The following is an 18100-nucleotide window of genomic DNA, read 5'->3' as shown; positions in this document are numbered from 1 at the left end:
ATCGCAATGCGATAGTCAGAATCGCGTTGCGAATCTGGAAACTGATTTGCGATACTAGAGATCACGTTGTGAATTATCGATTGTATTGCGATTTAGTTGGTCATTTTGATAAATCTAATTTTTTTGATTAAAATGATATATTATAAGGTATTTTTTATCGCTGAGATTATTTTCTCTAAATGATAAGATAATTAATATATGCCACTCTTACAGTTTCAGCCTTCCCACGCAGTCTCATTCTGACCAGAGAAAAATATCTTCAGTACCTATCTTTTACAATCTCCTTGGTGTCAATTCCTAGTAGCTTTTGAACTCTAAACCATCCCTTTCTTTTGGTTTTACAGCACTTAACTTTTAGCTTTTGCATTTGATTTCCATGTTTTCTGCCATTTTGTAACGCCAATATTTGATTTTCATGCTAAAATACATTTTAGCTTACTTACCACGATCCTAACTATCTTCATATCTTCAGGCTTTCAGAGCAAAAACTAGATCTGGGAACTCACAAAATGGGCAGATTTTCAATACCCAACTTGGGATTTCTACTGTTATGCTGCTTAACAGCTGTCTCAGAAGCATCATATGTGAAGTACAAAGACCCAAAACAGCCATTGGGTGTTAGAATCAAAGACTTGATGAGCAGGATGAGTTTGGCTGAAAAGATCGGCCAAATGACTCAGATCGAGCGCAATGTTGCCACGCCTGATGTTATGAACAAATACTTTATTGGTATAAACAAAACCATCTCTTGAACAATCATTAAATGGTTTAGATATCTCATTTGTTCTGTAGTTGTCTTCCTTGATTGTTTAGGGCAATTCCACTATTAGTTTTGCATTAGAAATTGTGAGGTAATTGGAGTTCTGTGGTTTTTTTAGGTAGTGTTTTGAGTGGTGGAGGGAGTGTACCCGCTATAAAAGCTACTCCTGAGACTTGGATTAGGATGGTTAACACGATTCAAAATGGCTCTTTATCGACACGTCTTGGTATTCCGATGATATATGGGATCGATGCGGTTCATGGCCACAACAATGTGTATAAAGCTACTATTTTTCCTCATAATGTTGGTCTTGGAGTGACCAGGTAAGGCATATATCTTGAGGTAAGCCATTGTTCAAGGTTCTACATTTAGCCTGAGAGATTGTCTTTCACTTTTGGGTTGTCATTCAGAAAGTTGATCTTAAGTGTCTTATTGTTGAAGTGGAATGATTTGAGGTTCAAATTGTAATGGTGCTAATTTCAATGGATGAAATTTGAACAGTTGCAAATAGTTTAAGTTACATTTGAGTTCCCATACCCTATCAATCAAGCAGGTGATGGATAGCCTTGGAACTAAAGTCGAATCAATAGATCGACAATTCCCTTTTTGGGATTCTTCAGTCATCTTCACTTACTCTGCAGGGATCCTCAGCTTATCAAGAATATTGGAGATGCAACTGCTCTCGAAGTTAGAGCTACAGGAATTCCCTATGTCTTTGCTCCATGCATTGCGGTAATTGAACACAGGAACATGCTCGACCGTTGAATAATGTGAGTAAGCCTAGACCATGTGTACTAATAGTGCATTTGTTTTTACTTCTCATAGGTTTGCAGGGATCCAAGATGGGGTCGATGCTTCGAAAGCTACAGCGAGGATCATAAGATTGTTCAATTAATGACAGAGATTATACCTGGTTTACAAGGAGATATCCCTGCCAATTCTAAAAAGGGTGTTCCCTTTGTTTCTGGAAAGTAATAGTCTTTGCTATAAACGCTAGCACTTAGTTATGCTGCCAAATTCTGAACGATAAGTGCCCCAAGTTTCTGTTAAATCTTTCAGACACCTTTAGGTTTAATAATGTGGCTTGGTTAATACATTGCAGGCCATTACAGGCTGAACCTCCATCTAGTGCTTTATGCTTAAGGCAGAGTAAAGATCAACCAAAATTTTGTCCCATCCTATATATATTCAAGATTAATATAATTTCCAAGTTATATAGGTTCTCATGATGTATGCATGAACTCAGTGAATCGAATTGGTTTGATTAGGTCTCCGTTTTTAACTAATCAATCAATTTTTCATATTTAGGAGAAAGGTGGCAGCCTGTGCTAAGCACTATTTGGGAGATGGAGGTACAACAAATGGAATAAATGAGAACGATACTGCAATTAGCTTGAATGGATTACTCAGCATTCACATGCCAGCCTATGTTAACTCTATTCAAAAGGGTGTTGCAACAATAATGGTATCCTACTCTAGCTGGAATGGGAAAAAGATGCACGCAAATCATGATCTTGTGACCGGCCTCCTGAAAAACAAGCTAAAGTTCAGGGTAACAAAAATGAATTGAACTAAATGTGTCTCTACCTATGCTAACCGGTATAAAGCATTTGGTTCGACATATGTCTTTGGGTGTATTTCAGGGTTTCGTTATATCAGATTGGCTCGGTATCGATAAGATTACCTCTCCTCCACATGCTAACTACTCGTATTCTGTAGAAGCTGGAGTTGGTGCTGGTATTGATATGGTCTGTGAATATTTTGTACTATTATTATCTCTGTCATGTTCTTCAAATATTTGCTGCCAACAGTGTACCAATTTTTATTTACAGATAGCATTTTGTTTGACATCCCTTTAAGCATTTAATATTTGTATATACAATCGCTTGGTGTTGTGCAGATCATGGTTTCTAATAACTTCACGGAGTTCATCGATGAGCTAACTTATCAGGTTATGCACGGAATCGTTCCAATGAGCAGGATAGATGATGCTGTAAAAAGAATCTTGAGAGTTAAATTTGTCATGGGTCTCTTTGAGAATCCGATGGCTGATTATGGCTTGGTAGACCAACTTGGGAGTGTGGTACATTACATTGAATCTATTCTGTTTTTATAAATGGAGATTTGAATGCTCGCCATTTATGTTTAGTTAACGAGCTTTGATCAGGAACACAGGGAGTTAGCAAGGGAAGCTGTGAGGAAAACCCTCGTCCTTCTGAAGAACGGTGAATCGGCTGATTCGCCATTGTTACCACTTCCCAAGAAAGCAACCAAGGTACTAGTTGCTGGAAGTCATGCTGATAACTTGGGCTATCAGTGCGGAGGCTGGACCATTACTTGGCAGGGTCTGGGTGGCAATGATCTCACTAGTGGTACATTTTGAATTCACTCTTTAGAACATATTGAAGCATAGATGCTTTCCGATTGGACAAATAAAGTGATCAACCGTTGTTGAAGTTGTTTTGTAATGGAAGAGTTAGATCGATTGACCTATGATAGGGAAAGTATTACCGAATTTAAATTTTCTACAGTTTTTTTTATTTTAAGAATTCTACAGTTGAATGAACACAATCTGCATGAATGCAGGTACCACTATCCTCGAGGCTATCAAAAATACAGTCGACCCGACCACTCAAGTTGTCTACAATGAGAACCCTGATGCAGACTTTATCAAAACCAACAAATTCTCTTTTGCCATTGTCGTGGTGGGAGAACCATCGTACTCGGAAACATTTGGTGACAGCCTGAACCTTACGATATCCGAGCCTGGTCCGCAAACTATATACAACGTTTGTGGGGCTTTGAAATGTGTTGTCGTTGTCATCTCAGGCCGGCCGGTTGTCATGCAGCCCTATCTCTTGTCGATTCATGCACTTGTGGCTGCTTGGCTTCCAGGGACCGAGGGCCAAGGTGTTGCCGATGTACTGTTTGGTGACTATGGGTTCACCGGCAAGCTTGCGAGGACTTGGTTCAAGACTGTTGAGCAGCTCCCCTTGAACTTAGGTGATCCACATTACGATCCTCTCTTTCCGTTTGGATTTGGTTTGACTACTAAACCTACCATGCACAACTGAGTTCACGTTAGAGCTCATGGGATGGAAAAGGGAGAAATCAAATATTTCAAGTTCTCTCAATAGTATATTTAATAGGTGTGCAAAAAGAGCTTTAATTTAGTTTGATTGGTATTATTGTTTGTACAATGTACAAGATGAAATATTGAATTGGACATATATACAACTGTGGATAATGATAGATAAAATATATAAAATGTTAAATATATACTACTACAAAACATATTAATACAAAAATCATTATCTTAAAAACAAATCTAAAAAAACTCAAATGACTTGTTAAAGAGAATCTTATTTTATTTAGAGGTCACGGGTACAAGTAATTATGTATATATGGCTATGTATACGTAGTTAATAACAAAGAAAAGTTTTAAATAAATATTATCTTATAATTACATAACACTATCAGAGAGAGAGAAAACAAATCCAAAAAGTAAAAACAAATCCAAAAAGTACATGACTTATTAATAAATTTTAGTAACCTTGTCTGGAATTGCTAGACATAATATTGTCAATATATATATTTATTTATTTTGGTTGTTATTCTGGGTCCAAAGTTTCGTCTTGACTAATTCAGATCGAATCTCGAGATCTTATTTTAATGATATTAAGCTGTTTACCACTTGAATCAATCTCTATCGGTAAATTTTACTACACCTCGAAACAAATAGATAAATAAACTGGTACAAAAACATGTTTTAACGTTGTTTAATAGTTAGAAACGAATAAAAACATGTTTAAACCACTAATCTCAAGCTTGCTTGGTGTGCCTACATCTACATTCTATGGGAGGAGCATAATCGAAGAATTTTTACAGGATGCTCCTGATCCAAAAACGAGCTCCTTGCTTGCATCAAATAACTTGTAGGTATTAAACTTAGAGGGGGGAAAATCAATAGGAATGATAGAGTTAATTCTCACCTCTGTATTTTATGGGAGATTGACTAAAACCGATCTGTTTTTTATATGTAGAATTTATATAATGTATTGAGATCGGTATTTTTTTTGTAGTAGATTTTGCTTCTTTGGGTAATAAAAGATGAATTATCCACACACAAAAACATGTTTAAAGTCGGACATTCTTTTAATGTGTTTTCCAACCCCAAAATGTTCATGAATTCGAAAGACAATTATTTGACTATTTAGAAAGTTTTAAAATAAACGTATATAAATTTTCTTTATAAAAGATACACATGCTAATACGTATAGAAAATATATACTAATACTAACACGAGTTATATTATGTCGAGATTTTAAAAGCTAAGATTCGTTCCTAAATTAATTCGTTATTTCTATTAAAAGATACAAAAAATTTTAGGATCCGTTTGCTTCTAAAAAAATATCTTTTAATTTTATTTTTCAGAAATAATTTTTTTTAGAAAATGTTTTTTAGAAAATAATTTTATTTTTAATTTTCTGAAAATTTAAAAAATGTTTGGTTAATATAAATGAGAATTTGTATAATTGCATTTATAAATGAAACTAATGAAATGTATTTGGTATCTATTTCTTTAAAATAGAAATGAACAAATAGTTATTTAATAATTAAATTTAAATATATATTTTTTAAAAAAATCATTAAAAAATTTAATATATGAGTTAAAAAAAGTCATTAAACAAATTATTATCATAACATTATAAATATTTATGATTAAATTTAAATATAAATTTGAATAACTCAACTTGACTTAATTAAAAAAATTAAATAAAATTTAAATTATAAAATAAGACTCGTTAATTTAAAAATTTTGATTCCACTTATTCGAATATTTGCCTCTAACATCCGTATCTATAATCAACATATATATAATTTTAAAGATTTAATTTATAATAATTTTTCAAATAAAGATACATTTAAGATATCACTTCAAATAATGCTTACTTTATTTTGAAGTGAAATATCAAAAAGAATTTTATGTTACTTTTTGATAATTTTATATTTATTTTAATTATTTAAATTCTATTTAAATAATATATTTTTATACTTAATAAATATGATATTAATTAATAATATTATTTTATTTAAATTTTGATCATAAATTTCGAATCATATTTAAAAGCAGCGATTGTCTCAGGGCCCAACGGCTTAAAAGAAGCCCAAATTAAAATTTAATATTTGAATCTGAAACTCATTAAATCCAGTATTCAAGAAAATAAAAATAAAAATAAAAATCTGCTAATAGTTGTCTCTCCCAGTTGTTCAATTCTGTGGGTTGATCTTGGTTTTTCAATTCTCAGTCGTCTCTTCTTCACTCTGCCTACACCTTTCTCTTTCGTTCTTCAGTTTTCCCCTTTCGATTCGCTCTCTCTTTCTCTAACTACCATATAAACAATACTGTAAACCTCAATTTTTGGGTTTCCGCAATCAATATTAATTCGTTTTTGTAAATTGTTTTCCTGATTAATCGAAGATGGCGACCGGTCATGTGACTAAGCGAGCTAAGTATAAGACCACAATCAAGGATCCTGGAACTCCCGGTACTCTTAGAATGGTACTCATTTTGTTTTTATTGAATTTATTTATTGGATTTCTATTTGATCATTGTCGAAGAGGAATAATGAACTTACGTTTATAATTCATATTTTTTTAATGAATTTTGAATTTTGAAGTTTTAAGTGCATTTTATTTATTGATAAATGTTTTTGATTTATTATTGTTATTATTTTTGGAATGTTATAGGAACTAAGTTTAAGTTTGTGGTGGATTTTATTGTATTAGTATATATATTTTTACTCTAATGTTCTAATGATTTAATTCAGAGAGATAATGATCTAAGTACCTTTGCTTTGTACAGAATTTAGAGAAAATTTTATTTGTACCTCATAACCCTAAATCAGCCATAAAGCTTGATGTCGAATTTCGATACATCAAAGGTATATTGCAGTGTGTGATTCGGTATGTACATTTTCTAGCTATCATACTTTATAAAAACTGCTGCTTAAATGATGAAATTCACAGGTCAAAAGCATACAAAGGAGGGATCGAATAAGCCACCATGGCTTAACCTTACTAACAATCAGGTATCGTCGTATATGTTGATTGAATGTATGATTCTTTTATAGGGATGGATAATCATGGTTTTGGTTATTTATTTATTTTGTTATTTATTCAGATTGAATCCAAATGTTTTTTTTTATGATGGATCAATGATATGTTGAAAAGTTTTCTTTACATGTTTTCAGAATGGGAGTTTCATCTTCGAATTTGAAAATTATTCAGATCTCCAAGGTTGTCGAGATTTTGTGGGTAAGTTACAGGTTTAAGTTGAATGAGTTTAGGAATGGTATGTTTTTAGGATTTTATTAAGGATTTAATTTTATGTTTCTCGTTGTTCTGCGCTGTTGTCTTGTATATTTTTGAACATCTTTTTTTTTTCCTTTTTTGGTAAATTGTTTAAGAAGGCCTTTGGCTTCTCCATCTCTCCTTGTTGGCATGCATAGCTAATCAACGGTGTTAACTTGTTCTTGCTTTTGGTTTTGGGCAATTAAAATGTCTTTTTGCATTTTTAACAAGTGTATAATTCTGTTTAATTTCTATAGTTGGCTTTATCAGCCTGAGATGTATTTGTATGCATGCTTACTTATGAAGTATTCTTTGATCCTAAATAAAATCTTAAAACATCCTCCTCTTATTTTCTCTTTTAAGTTTTCTCATCAATGTCTTGCATGTTACACTGCATTAATTGAATTTTTAGTACACTTGTTTCAAGATGTGATTTTTGCTTCTCATGAATAGGAAAAGTTCTTGCAAAGAGTGGAGAAGTTTCTGAAAAATCTTCTGTTGCATATCCCGATGAACAACTCAGTGCCGCTGAAATGGAGATACGGATTAAGTTATTACAGGAAGATAGGTAATTTTACCTTTTGGTGTCGTGCCAATTTATATTATGAATGCCAATTGGGTTGGGTGAGGGTTTCAAGCTTCTTACTACAAAAAAAATATATATTATAAACAATTTGAACGTGGGAAGGAAAATAGGAAAGAGGCATGCTGCAAGGTGAAGTTATTTAGATAATGGTGGTTTAGAGGAATAAGTTTATGCTTGAAAGGGTTTCAGATAGATACAGAAACTTTTAGTCAGTCTGTAGTTTGTAAAGATGTAAAAAACTCATGTTGGCATTAGATAACTCTGTAAATCATAACTTCTTGAGGGAGTTAAATAAAACCACAAGGTGTTGACAGCAAGTTTGCTCTGAAATAACCTCCTTGGGAGAAATATTTCATATCTTTGTGGGTATGAACATTTCTGCAACAATTTTTTTCCTTAGTGCTTATGCACAAGCAGTGGAATGTAATATATGCAAGTTTGAAATGGGCAAAGGATGTTGTACATTATAGCTACTTTATATTTATATTTACATCTTTCAAGTCAAATAGAATAAATAAGGTAATCAGAATTTGAGTCGAGTTGCTACAACCATTTAAGCATTCTGGGCAGAATTGCAAATAAAATAAAACTCTTTGCTGGATGTGTGCCCTAAATGTTTCTTTTTTTATGCAGTTGGCTCTTGTTTTGCTTGTTTTCATATTGTTTAATTTGAGGTGGATCCTGTGATTGTTCATGAATAGGACCAATTATTTGGAAGCCCCATAATCTACATTTCTAAAGACATGTATGATGGACTTGGAAGTCCTATATAATGCTTTCTGATAGGGTGTTTTGATTTGTAAACGATCACATATTTTCTGCTGCCATAAATTCTGTAACTGCTTGAACTGAATGTATGATAATTCTTATCCTTCACATCTTGCACATTAAGTTTGAAAGTCACTGGCTCACTGCTGCTGCTTGGCTAGGTTCTTTGCTACTGGATGGAACTTCCTGAGCTGATAAGAACATATTAAATTAACATTTCTTCTTCTCAGTGAACTGCAGAAACTTCACAAGCAATTTGTTCTTAGTGGCGTCCTCACAGAAGCTGAGTTTTGGGCAACACGGAAGGTTAACTTCACATTTAGTCGTTTGTTTTCTCCTGTAGATACTGTTATATTGGAATAAATATTAAAATCTTCCTATGCATCAATTGCAGAAATTACAGGATAGAGAGGCCAGTAAAAAGAAAAAACAGCGGCTGGGTTTTAAAAGTGCAATGATTTCTGACATCAAGCCATCAGCTGATGGTCGGGTACAACTTTTCTCTCTTTTGCACTCTGACTTACATTTGTGTACTGCTTACATCTTTCACCATCCCATGTGACTATCTCTCACTCACAAGATTGGTTACCATGCATTAGTTTATTTCATGCCATTATCCAAGTAAGTAGTGTTCAAAAGGTTTAGATGATTTTTGTTCTGTTGTTATGCAGACAAACAAAGTCACATTTAATTTGACCCCAGAGATCATTCTTCAAGTATGGTATCTTTTTCTTTTTTTCTTTCTTTCATTATATTTAGTCAATGCCAAACACCTGTTTTAACTTATCCTGTTTCGTAGATTTTGTTTCTACCATATATGAAAATATGAAGGACTAGTTTAAGCATTGGTCTTTCGCTCTCAGACTTGGTATAACTGTTACTTGCTGATTTGTGACAGATTTTTGCCGAGAAGCCAGCTGTTCATCGTGCATTCTTAAGTTATGTTCCTAACAAGGTACCTGGAGCATCAAAATATTTTTTTTCTTTTAGCAGCCAGCCTGTCAAATGATGATCTTATTGTTATTATATTGGCTATTTGAAGATGACCATTGAGTAATGGTTTATTGTGCATGTTTTCTGTATATCTTGTTGTGTGTTTGTGTTCCCCCCCCCTTTTTGGATTATAGATGTCAGAGAGGAATTTCTGGACCAAATATTTTAGAGCAGAATACCTACATAGTACGAAAAACAGTATTGCTGCTGCGGCCGAGGCTGCTGAAGATGAGGAACTTGCTGTTTTTCTGAAGCAGGATGACATATTGGCAAGTGAAGCGCGGAGGAAGGTGCTCTTTTTTTTTAAAAATTTAGATTTTTCTTATATTCTGAATGTTCTTAAATTGTAATAATCCTTGATGTTGACAAGTGGGAAGGACAGAGAATATGGAAAGAAAGAGAGAAAATCAGACATAGATGGGCTCAATTAGAGAGAAACACAAGAGATTGAAGGAGAAACAGATGAACTTATCAAGAGAATCAGACAGAACTTGTAGTGGGAAATCTTTTTTTTTATAGGAATAGGAGGTCTCGTTAAAAACCTCCATCATCGTTGCCTCTTAAAAAGAGGCAACAAGATGAAGGAGGAAAAGAGTACCTCAATTTTATTAATAAACCGAATTACATAAGATACACTTTGCACTAACAAAACCTAACAGAAACACAACATAACAACGACGACACTCAAAGCGTTCAACCTATCCCCTCCTTAGCTAGCTTATTCGCCTCATAATTGCAGCTCCTAGGGACCCATCTAACCAAAATATCCTTTGCAAAAACTAGGGCAGCAATGTCCCCGACCAAAGACCTAAAAAAAGAGGGGGTCAAAATAGGCCTCAAGATCCAATCCACAACCGTAGAACAATCACTCTCTAACACTAATCTACTTTTCCCCGCCCAATGAGAAGACAGAAAAACAACAATACCCTCTTTGATTGCTTTCAATTCAGCAAACAAGGGCGGACCAGGACCCACAGCAGTAGAGAAGGAGATAAGCTTAGAGTCGATCAAGTCTCTCAAAATTCCCCCTATTCCTCCTTGTGACCCATCAGACCTTACCGCCCCATCCACATTGAACTTAAAGAAATCAGGTGGAGGGGGTGCCAGCACGTATCCTTCCTCCGCTTAGGAGGGCAAACTCCAATAGTGTCAGCAAGCCTTGGATCCCCTACCAGTAAATCAACCTGGATATTTGCCCTGGGATATTTTGCTAAAAACCAGTTCGCCAGCCTGAATTTGGAGATGAAAAACAGTAAAGCCAAGTCAAGTTTGCCGTTTTCGAACACCACCGAATTCCTAGCTATCCAAGTAGACCACAAAACAACACCGGGGATAAACTTCCAAATAGAAGACGAAGCCATAAGATGAGGCCAAGAGCACAATAGAGACTGAGGATCCTTAGGCAGAACAGTTACTACATCCCAAAGACAAAGGAACCTACTCCATAACTCCCCCGCAATCGGACACACAATAAAAAGATGTTGAATTGTCTCATCAGCCTTAAGACATAAGGGACATAGAACATTTTCCAATGGTACCCCTCGCTTTTTCAGCTCTACTCTAACAGCCACTTTATAATGAGATAACTGCCACAAAAAAGTTTGAACCTTGGGAGGAGCCAAACCAGACCACACCCAACTGCTCCACTGGAAATTCCCTCTAGATTTGCCCGAAATAGTCAATCTACAAGATTTAGCCGAGAACTGACCGTCACCAATCCCAAACTAGGCCAAAAAATCATCAACTGACTCCAACAAACCAATATTATCCAGCAAAGACATCAAGGAAATACACTGATCTAGTTCCCAGTCACATAAATTCCTCCGTAATTGAATATTCCAAACCCAACCACTGATTTCCTGACTACCAAAATCAGCAACTCTCCCCCCTTTATTAATAGAAAGAGCAAAAATCCTTGGAAATTGTTCTCTAAGAGTTGAATTATTTACCCAAACATCATTCCAAAATGCAATAGATCTACCATTCCCCACTTGCATCTTCGAGTTTGACCTCAAGCAGTCACCAATTTCATCCCTCTTCTCATAGTTACTCCTAATACCTCTCCAAACCCAAGAGTCTTGGGGAGAAACTGCCGAGCTTAAAGATAAGGATAAGTTGCTGCTATTGTGAATGCAGCAAAGCAAGTTCTTCCATAAGGAATCCTTCTCGTTAGCAAACTTCCAAACCCACTTCCCAAGTAGCACTCGATTGATCAATCTTAGGTCCAAAACACCCAAGCCTCCCTCGTCAAACGGTTGACACACCAAATTCCAATTTACCCAATGAATCCGTTTTCTTTCTGGACCTTCCCCCCAAAGGAAACTAGCCATTAAAGAATTCAGCTTACGATTAACCTTAGGGGGAATTTTAAAAATGGACATGAAGAAAATCGGCAAGGATGACAACACCGTCTTCACTAACACCAATCTCCCCGCCAACGAGAGAGTTGAAGCTTTCCAACCCGCTAGCTTCGAAGAAAAATTCTGGATCACCGGTTCCCACAGCAGATCAGAGTTCTTGGAAGTACCAACCGGAAGATCAAGATAAGACATAGGCAGAGCACCCACTCAACAGCCTACCACCGAAACCCTTTCTTCTAAAAGTTCCTCTCCCAAGTTAACACCGAACAACTTACTCTTGGATAAATTAAGATTTAACCCTGACATTAGACTAAAGATCCTCAACACTCTCCTAACATTCAAAATTTGAGTAGGAGAGTCCCTGCAAAAAATAATTAGGTCGTCTGCAAATTGTAAGTGGGTCAACAAGAAAATATTATTCTCCCTACCAATACTAAACCCTTCAAACAAACCATTATCAGCAGCCTTTACCAGCATAAGGTTCAGCAATTCCCCGACTATATTAAATAGCAGAGGAGACAAACTGCAGCTCTGTCTTAACCCTTTGCCCATCATAAATTCCTCAGTGTGAGAACCATTAACAAGAACCGAAATAGAAGCAGAAGATATGCAGAGATTAATCCAAGAAATCCACTTATCTCCGAAGCCCATAACTTTCAAAAGCCTCAATAAGATCGGCCATTCTACCGAATCGTAAGCACGCCGAAAATCGGCCTTAAAAACAACGCCTTTCCTCCCCTTTTTCCTCCAAAAATCAATAGCTTCATTAGCTAAGAAAGCACATTCGTGCAGCTGCCTACCCGGGATAAAAGTAAACTGTGTAGGGCTTATAATATCTTTAATGACAGACACAAGCCTTCTAGAAAGAACTTTGGAAATAATTTTGTATAGACAGCCAACTAGGCTAATTGGTCTGTAGTCTTCAATGCATTCCAGATTACTGATCTTTGGAATCAGAGTTATAAAAGCGTGGTTAACCCCATGCTCCCAATTCCTTCCACATCATCACACGACTATTTAAAAATCATTTGAATATAAAACACTTTAAACTTGAATATGAAACTGAAATATTACACAAACATGTCACAGATACATGAATGTCTTGGTCTGCTAAACCCAAATGAAACTAAAATAACATTGGTATTTACAATTAATATGAATTATAACCTCACAATAACCTTGAATAGCCTTGATGTCATAATCATTACGATCAAAGTCATAAAATACCTGGTAAACTTAATCTTGTAACTGGGATATCTTCATTCTCCATTGATTCTACATTCTTTCTTGTGAATAATACTATTGATGAGGACGATCTTTACCCCTTTGTATAATATGTTCCTTGCAGATCCGTCGGGTTGACCCAACTTTGGACATGGAGGCTGATGAGGGTGATGATTATACACATCTTCCTGTATGTTTGATGTCATTACTTGAGTGAAATAAATTTGTAACTGCTTTTTGGAGGTTTGCTTTTTGATAATTTGAAGATAAAAGTGAACTTTTTGGATTCAATTATTAGGTTTTACCTTTGGCTCATATATATTTGTTTAAGGTTTGTAATGGATGAGTTTTATAGTCTCAACTTCAGGCAAAATATCTAATCATATCTGTTTATGTTTCTTAATCTGCAGGATCATGGACTCTTTCGCGATGGTAATAAGGGAATGGAAGAGTCACAAAATGAGCTATACAAAAGAACTCTATCCCAGGATATTAACCGGCATGCTGCAGTTGTTCTTGAGGGAAGAGCTGTAGGTAAAGGCTATCCCTTGAATTTAAGTTATCTACCACCAGAGAATTTAATTTTTTCTTTTCTTTTCTTCTTGCATGAATATATAGGGTTAGGATCTACTTACTCAATGTAAAACTCTTTAGTTTTACAAAGATTTAGGACTGTTGGATGAGTGAAAATAAATGGCTGATATTGACTCGTTTTTTTCCCCAATGAATATCTTCTCATTTCCTCTTTTAATCTCAACCATCTATTTTCACTCATCCAACAGTTCTAAATCTGTGTAAAACTAAAAGAGTTTTACATTGTGTAACAGGTCAGGATCCTATCCTTATATATGTATATATTGTTTAGTAATGTCTTGGGGACACTTGATGTACAATATTCCTTTTTGAAAACAGATTTGTCTTGTTAAATTGCATTTATTCTATGAATTTAAATGTAGACCTGGAGTTGGAAGACACAAAGGCTGTAGCAGAAGCACTTGCTCAGTCAAAACGGGGTTTGTATCTGTTCTGTCCTAATTCATCTGACGACTGTGGTTTATACTCTAGAATGTGTATTTACATTCTATCTTTGCATTAGAATCATCGAATAAGGGAGAATCTGATGGGGATACAACTCGTGAGAGGTTGGATAGGTTATCAAGGATGACTGAAATAGAAGATCTCCAGGGATCAAATACTCTTCCATTAGCACCACTTTGCATTAAGGTGACTCCTCTTCCCTTGTGGCTTTGATAGATCACTTCTTTGTAGATGTCTTGATTGTTTGTGCCCCAAACCAGGATCCTCGGGATTATTTTGACTCTCAACAAGCCAATGCACTTGGAACTTCTGGAGATGAACTTAGTGGAACTGAACAAATAAAATGCAGTTTGAGCATCCCGGAGGTGTATGGTTCTTTAAGGGCTTCTATATCATCGATCAAAGCTATGGGGTTGAATGAGCCTATTGTCAAACCCGAAGTTGCTCATCAGGTAATAGCCATATCTTCGCGGTGCTTGTTAAAATGGAAAGTGCTGGAGATAATAACTAACAGTGAAACTTTATGATGCAGGTTTTTGATGCTTTGACTTATAGTATCTCCAATACTAAACATAATATTGGGAAAAATTCTCAAGAGAGTGTTCTGGACAGGCTACCAAGGAAAACTAAGGAGGACCTATTGCATGTGAGATTTCTTCGTTAGAGTAATTGATATAGCTGTTTTTTACTCCATGGATTTTGGAACATTATCTGTCCTGCCTTCTGTTAAGGCTGTGCATTTTTATTTTACTTAATTTGATAATTTTATTTCTAGCTTGCTTATAGAAACTTCTCTATGTTTCCAGCATTGGACTTCAATCCTTGAACTACTCAAACATTTTTGGGCATCATATCCTATCACCACCTCTTACCTATATGCGAAGGTAAATCCTGCACTTATTCTTACATGTTTAAGTTATAGAAACCTGGAGATCCTGCACTTATTCTTACATGTTTAAGTTATAGAAACCTGGAGCTGGTATACCTTACTAATAAAGGTTGATGATTTTTCCTGTCAATGGATGAAGATTCAAGTTTTATATAATTTTTCAAAAGGGGGGAAATTATGTCCCAAAAAGAAAAAGAAAACCTTTCTATTCAAACAAGAAGCAACACTGTTTTTGTGTATTTTTCAAGGAAAAGCTGTGTATTCAGTTGTTGAACATTGTACTGAAAGCAGATGATAACTGAAAATGTACATTACATTCTAACATAGCATTCTTAATGTTAAATCGCAATGTGATTAATTTCCTTGATTAAAAATCTTTACTTTTTAGAATTTATCATCCAAAGTGTTCATTCAGTTGCTGTATGCAGGTTAACAGATTGAAGGATGCCATGTCAAATATCTATCCACAATTAGAGGTAAATTTTTCACAAAAAAGTTTTTAAATTTCTGCTTCCCGTCTTGGTACCTGTCTTCATGGTTGTTTATGTCTACATATGATAACAGTATAGTCCCTGTAGTTCTAAATTAATGCTATTATTTTCCTAACTAGCATTTTTTAAGCTCAGTTCTATTCAATTCTACCTTTTATGAAGCGATTTTGTCTAATTTCCCTCCCTTACCCTTCACTTCCCTTCCTGGCTTGAGTGATGCTGAAGCATAATTTTTTTTTGGATGATTAGTCGAGGATGCTTTGGCTGTATCTTTATTTATTTATTTGTTTATTTCCGTCAATTGATAAAATTAGCTTTTCCAATTTAGCTATATCATTTATAAGCCTGCCATAAAATTCCAGGAGCTTAAGGGTTCTGTCCCATCGGAGCTTCGGAATCAGGTTTCCCTCCTTGTTCGTCCAATGCATCAGGTGAGAACTTCTCTTAATTCTTAGTTCAAGTCCAGAAAAATGAAAGGGAGAATACAAAGAAGTATATGAATTAAACTACAGGCAGTAGTAGTTTCACTTATTCTCATGAACTTTGGGCTTCAAAATTCTAGTACTGGCTTGGGTGTTTGCCCATGTGCTGGTTTTGGACCTTGGTTGAATCTTGGCTCGGTTTGTTCTAATTGCATTAGTGTCATGAGCTGATGGTATTAGCAGCACATGCAGTTGCAGTCACGAATCGTGTCATATGGAATGAAATTAGCTATAATACATTCATTCCGGTTCCTGTAGACAATGCCTATTACGGCATATTATTAGTCGAAGTTTGTTTTGTTAGGTATACCTATTTTTCTGAAGTTCACTCCCTTTTGCAGGCTCTAGACGCCGCTATTCAACATTATGAAGCTAGTATGCAGAAGAGATCCACACAGAGTGGAGAGAAACCGAATGGATACGTTTAGGAAAACTTTACCATTGTCGTAATACACGGTCTGTCTTCTTGTACACACCTGTAAAACTGTGCACCTGGTGCGGCGGGTGTTTTCTCGACCAGGCTCCGGAAAAGAGCCTAAGATCAATTTTGTTATGGATGGGGTTTTGGTTCATGTCTAAACAAACTCAACAGCTTTCAGAAATGACTTCATCAGGATATCCTGATTGGTGAGAAGTGAGGTTAGATTCTAGCTTGATTGAGCTTTTAAACCTACAAGACTAAAGGTGGATGAAATTTGTTGGATTTATTTTGGTCGAGTATTGTTTAATCCTTTTGTGTTGAAGGTCATATTCCTGATGTGTGAATAAAATTGTTTAATCAGTTGAATTATTAGTTTTGACCGCCAATTACTAATCCATATGGATAATTTAAAAATACAATTGATTTTTATTTTCTTCTTTGGTAGAGATTATTTTATCACTTAACTTCTAAAGACTGTTTTCTCTTTTTATATATAAAAGTCAGGCACCTCTTTTTCTGAGAAAGAAAGAAAGGGCTCACTTAATGTTTTTGATAGACTATTTTTTTATTTATTAGTTTAAGTGAATATAAGATAATATTTGTTTTAAGAATTCTTTATAATTTGACAATGAATGTTCAAAAACTCATGCAAACTCCGTGTTGGAATTCGGGACTTCTAAAAATAATAATTATCCCTTTAATCCGACACGGGGCCTCTAAAAATAATAATTGTTCTTTTAATCACTGAAATCGTTTGGCTTGCCTGAATAATCTCCGTGTTTTTGATAGACTATCGAAATAAAATTTCGTTATACAAACTATATGGAATTCTGATCAATACAAAATTTTCAATAAAAATGTTGTGTAGGATGAGTAAGTTGATGGCTAATAATACATAGTTGTTTAATAAATAAAAATTGTGGATAAACTACACCTTTAGTACTTTAACTGTCACTTTGTTATGTTTTGGTCACTCTACTGTTTTTTTTTTCTAAATCATATCTAACGTATTGTTTTGATTTTATTTTGATCGCCACGGTTAAAAAAGTAATATAATTCTTAATGTGACATTTATAAGAAATTTTTAATGATGATATGACATCATATTATGGTGACACATTAACATCATTGTTAACATTTTAATTGTGGGTGACCAAAATGAAACTAAAATATAACGTTAAGTATGATTTTGAAACAAAAAATAGTTAGATGATTAAAATGGGACAAAAGTGATAGTTGGGGTACTAAATTTGTAATTTAGCCTAAAAATTTCACTACTTCAAAATAGCATTAAATTTATATTATACAATTGTTTTATATATAAAAGTAAATTTTAATTTTCTAAAGGTTGTTAAGTTCGACTCAATTTAAAAAGTATAAATTAAAGTTTAACTTAACTCAAAAGCTTGTAAGTTTAAAATTGTCTAGTTTGATTTAAACTCGAAATTAAAAATTGAAGTTTGACTCGAGCTCAAAAAAAAATAATCTCGAAACAATCTCAGACTTAACTCGATCGAAGCTCAAATTCGAACATAAATATTAAGTACATGAAAACTTTATATTATATTTAAAAGACAACATATAACTTTTAATAACTTAATTTAAAAAAAATTAAAAATTTAATATATAATTTTCTTGAGTTACAAACTTTTCAAATCATGTATTAACTTACTCTAACTCGTTAAAAATTTGATTCGAGCCCAATTAATTTAAATATTAATTAAACTTATCGAA

General features: G+C 34.5%; 2 protein-coding genes across 7 annotated transcripts; both read left to right on the top strand.

Moving 5' to 3' along the window:
• Positions 1 to 255: 255 nt before the first annotated feature.
• LOC120116363 (beta-glucosidase BoGH3B-like) lies at positions 256 to 3965 on the top strand. The gene is made up of 9 exons (XM_039136873.1): positions 256 to 729; positions 879 to 1083; positions 1402 to 1492; positions 1586 to 1731; positions 2069 to 2312; positions 2404 to 2508; positions 2661 to 2843; positions 2928 to 3132; positions 3347 to 3965. Exons 1-9 carry the CDS (start codon positions 510 to 512, stop codon positions 3832 to 3834), a joined length of 1887 nt encoding a protein of 628 aa, XP_038992804.1. The 5' UTR covers positions 256 to 509; the 3' UTR covers positions 3835 to 3965.
• Positions 3966 to 6015: 2050 nt separating this feature from the next.
• LOC120116393 (general transcription and DNA repair factor IIH subunit TFB1-1-like) lies at positions 6016 to 16638 on the top strand. Of its 6 annotated transcripts, none has more exons than XR_005515543.1 (20): positions 6016 to 6323; positions 6627 to 6705; positions 6791 to 6852; positions 7015 to 7078; positions 7568 to 7682; positions 8699 to 8774; positions 8863 to 8958; positions 9140 to 9184; positions 9367 to 9423; positions 9596 to 9751; positions 13170 to 13235; positions 13456 to 13579; positions 14002 to 14058; positions 14142 to 14269; positions 14344 to 14535; positions 14616 to 14729; positions 14890 to 14967; positions 15401 to 15448; positions 15527 to 15894; positions 16287 to 16366. XR_005515543.1 is itself a non-coding variant. In XM_039136900.1 (20 exons), the coding sequence occupies exons 1-20, from the start codon at positions 6243 to 6245 to the stop codon at positions 16371 to 16373; spliced, it is 1794 nt and encodes a 597-aa protein (XP_038992831.1). In that variant the 5' UTR covers positions 6016 to 6242; the 3' UTR covers positions 16374 to 16637. The 6 variants fall into 6 exon arrangements, 4 of the variants coding, with proteins under 4 accessions (XP_038992831.1, XP_038992833.1, XP_038992835.1 ...); XR_005515544.1 differs by lacking the exon at positions 16287 to 16366 and having other exon boundaries at positions 15527 to 15624; positions 15826 to 15887; XM_039136900.1 differs by having other exon boundaries at positions 15826 to 15894; positions 16287 to 16637.
• The last annotated feature ends 1462 nt before the right edge of the window (positions 16639 to 18100 follow it).

Source organism: Hibiscus syriacus, unplaced genomic scaffold (genome assembly GCF_006381635.1).
Source record: "Hibiscus syriacus cultivar Baekdansim isolate YM2019G1 unplaced genomic scaffold, ASM638163v2 tig00110294_pilon, whole genome shotgun sequence".
NCBI lineage: Eukaryota > Viridiplantae > Streptophyta > Magnoliopsida > Malvales > Malvaceae > Hibiscus > Hibiscus syriacus.
The sequence above is the reverse complement of the archived record's forward strand: the minus strand, read 5'-3'. Positions and strand labels throughout refer to the sequence as shown.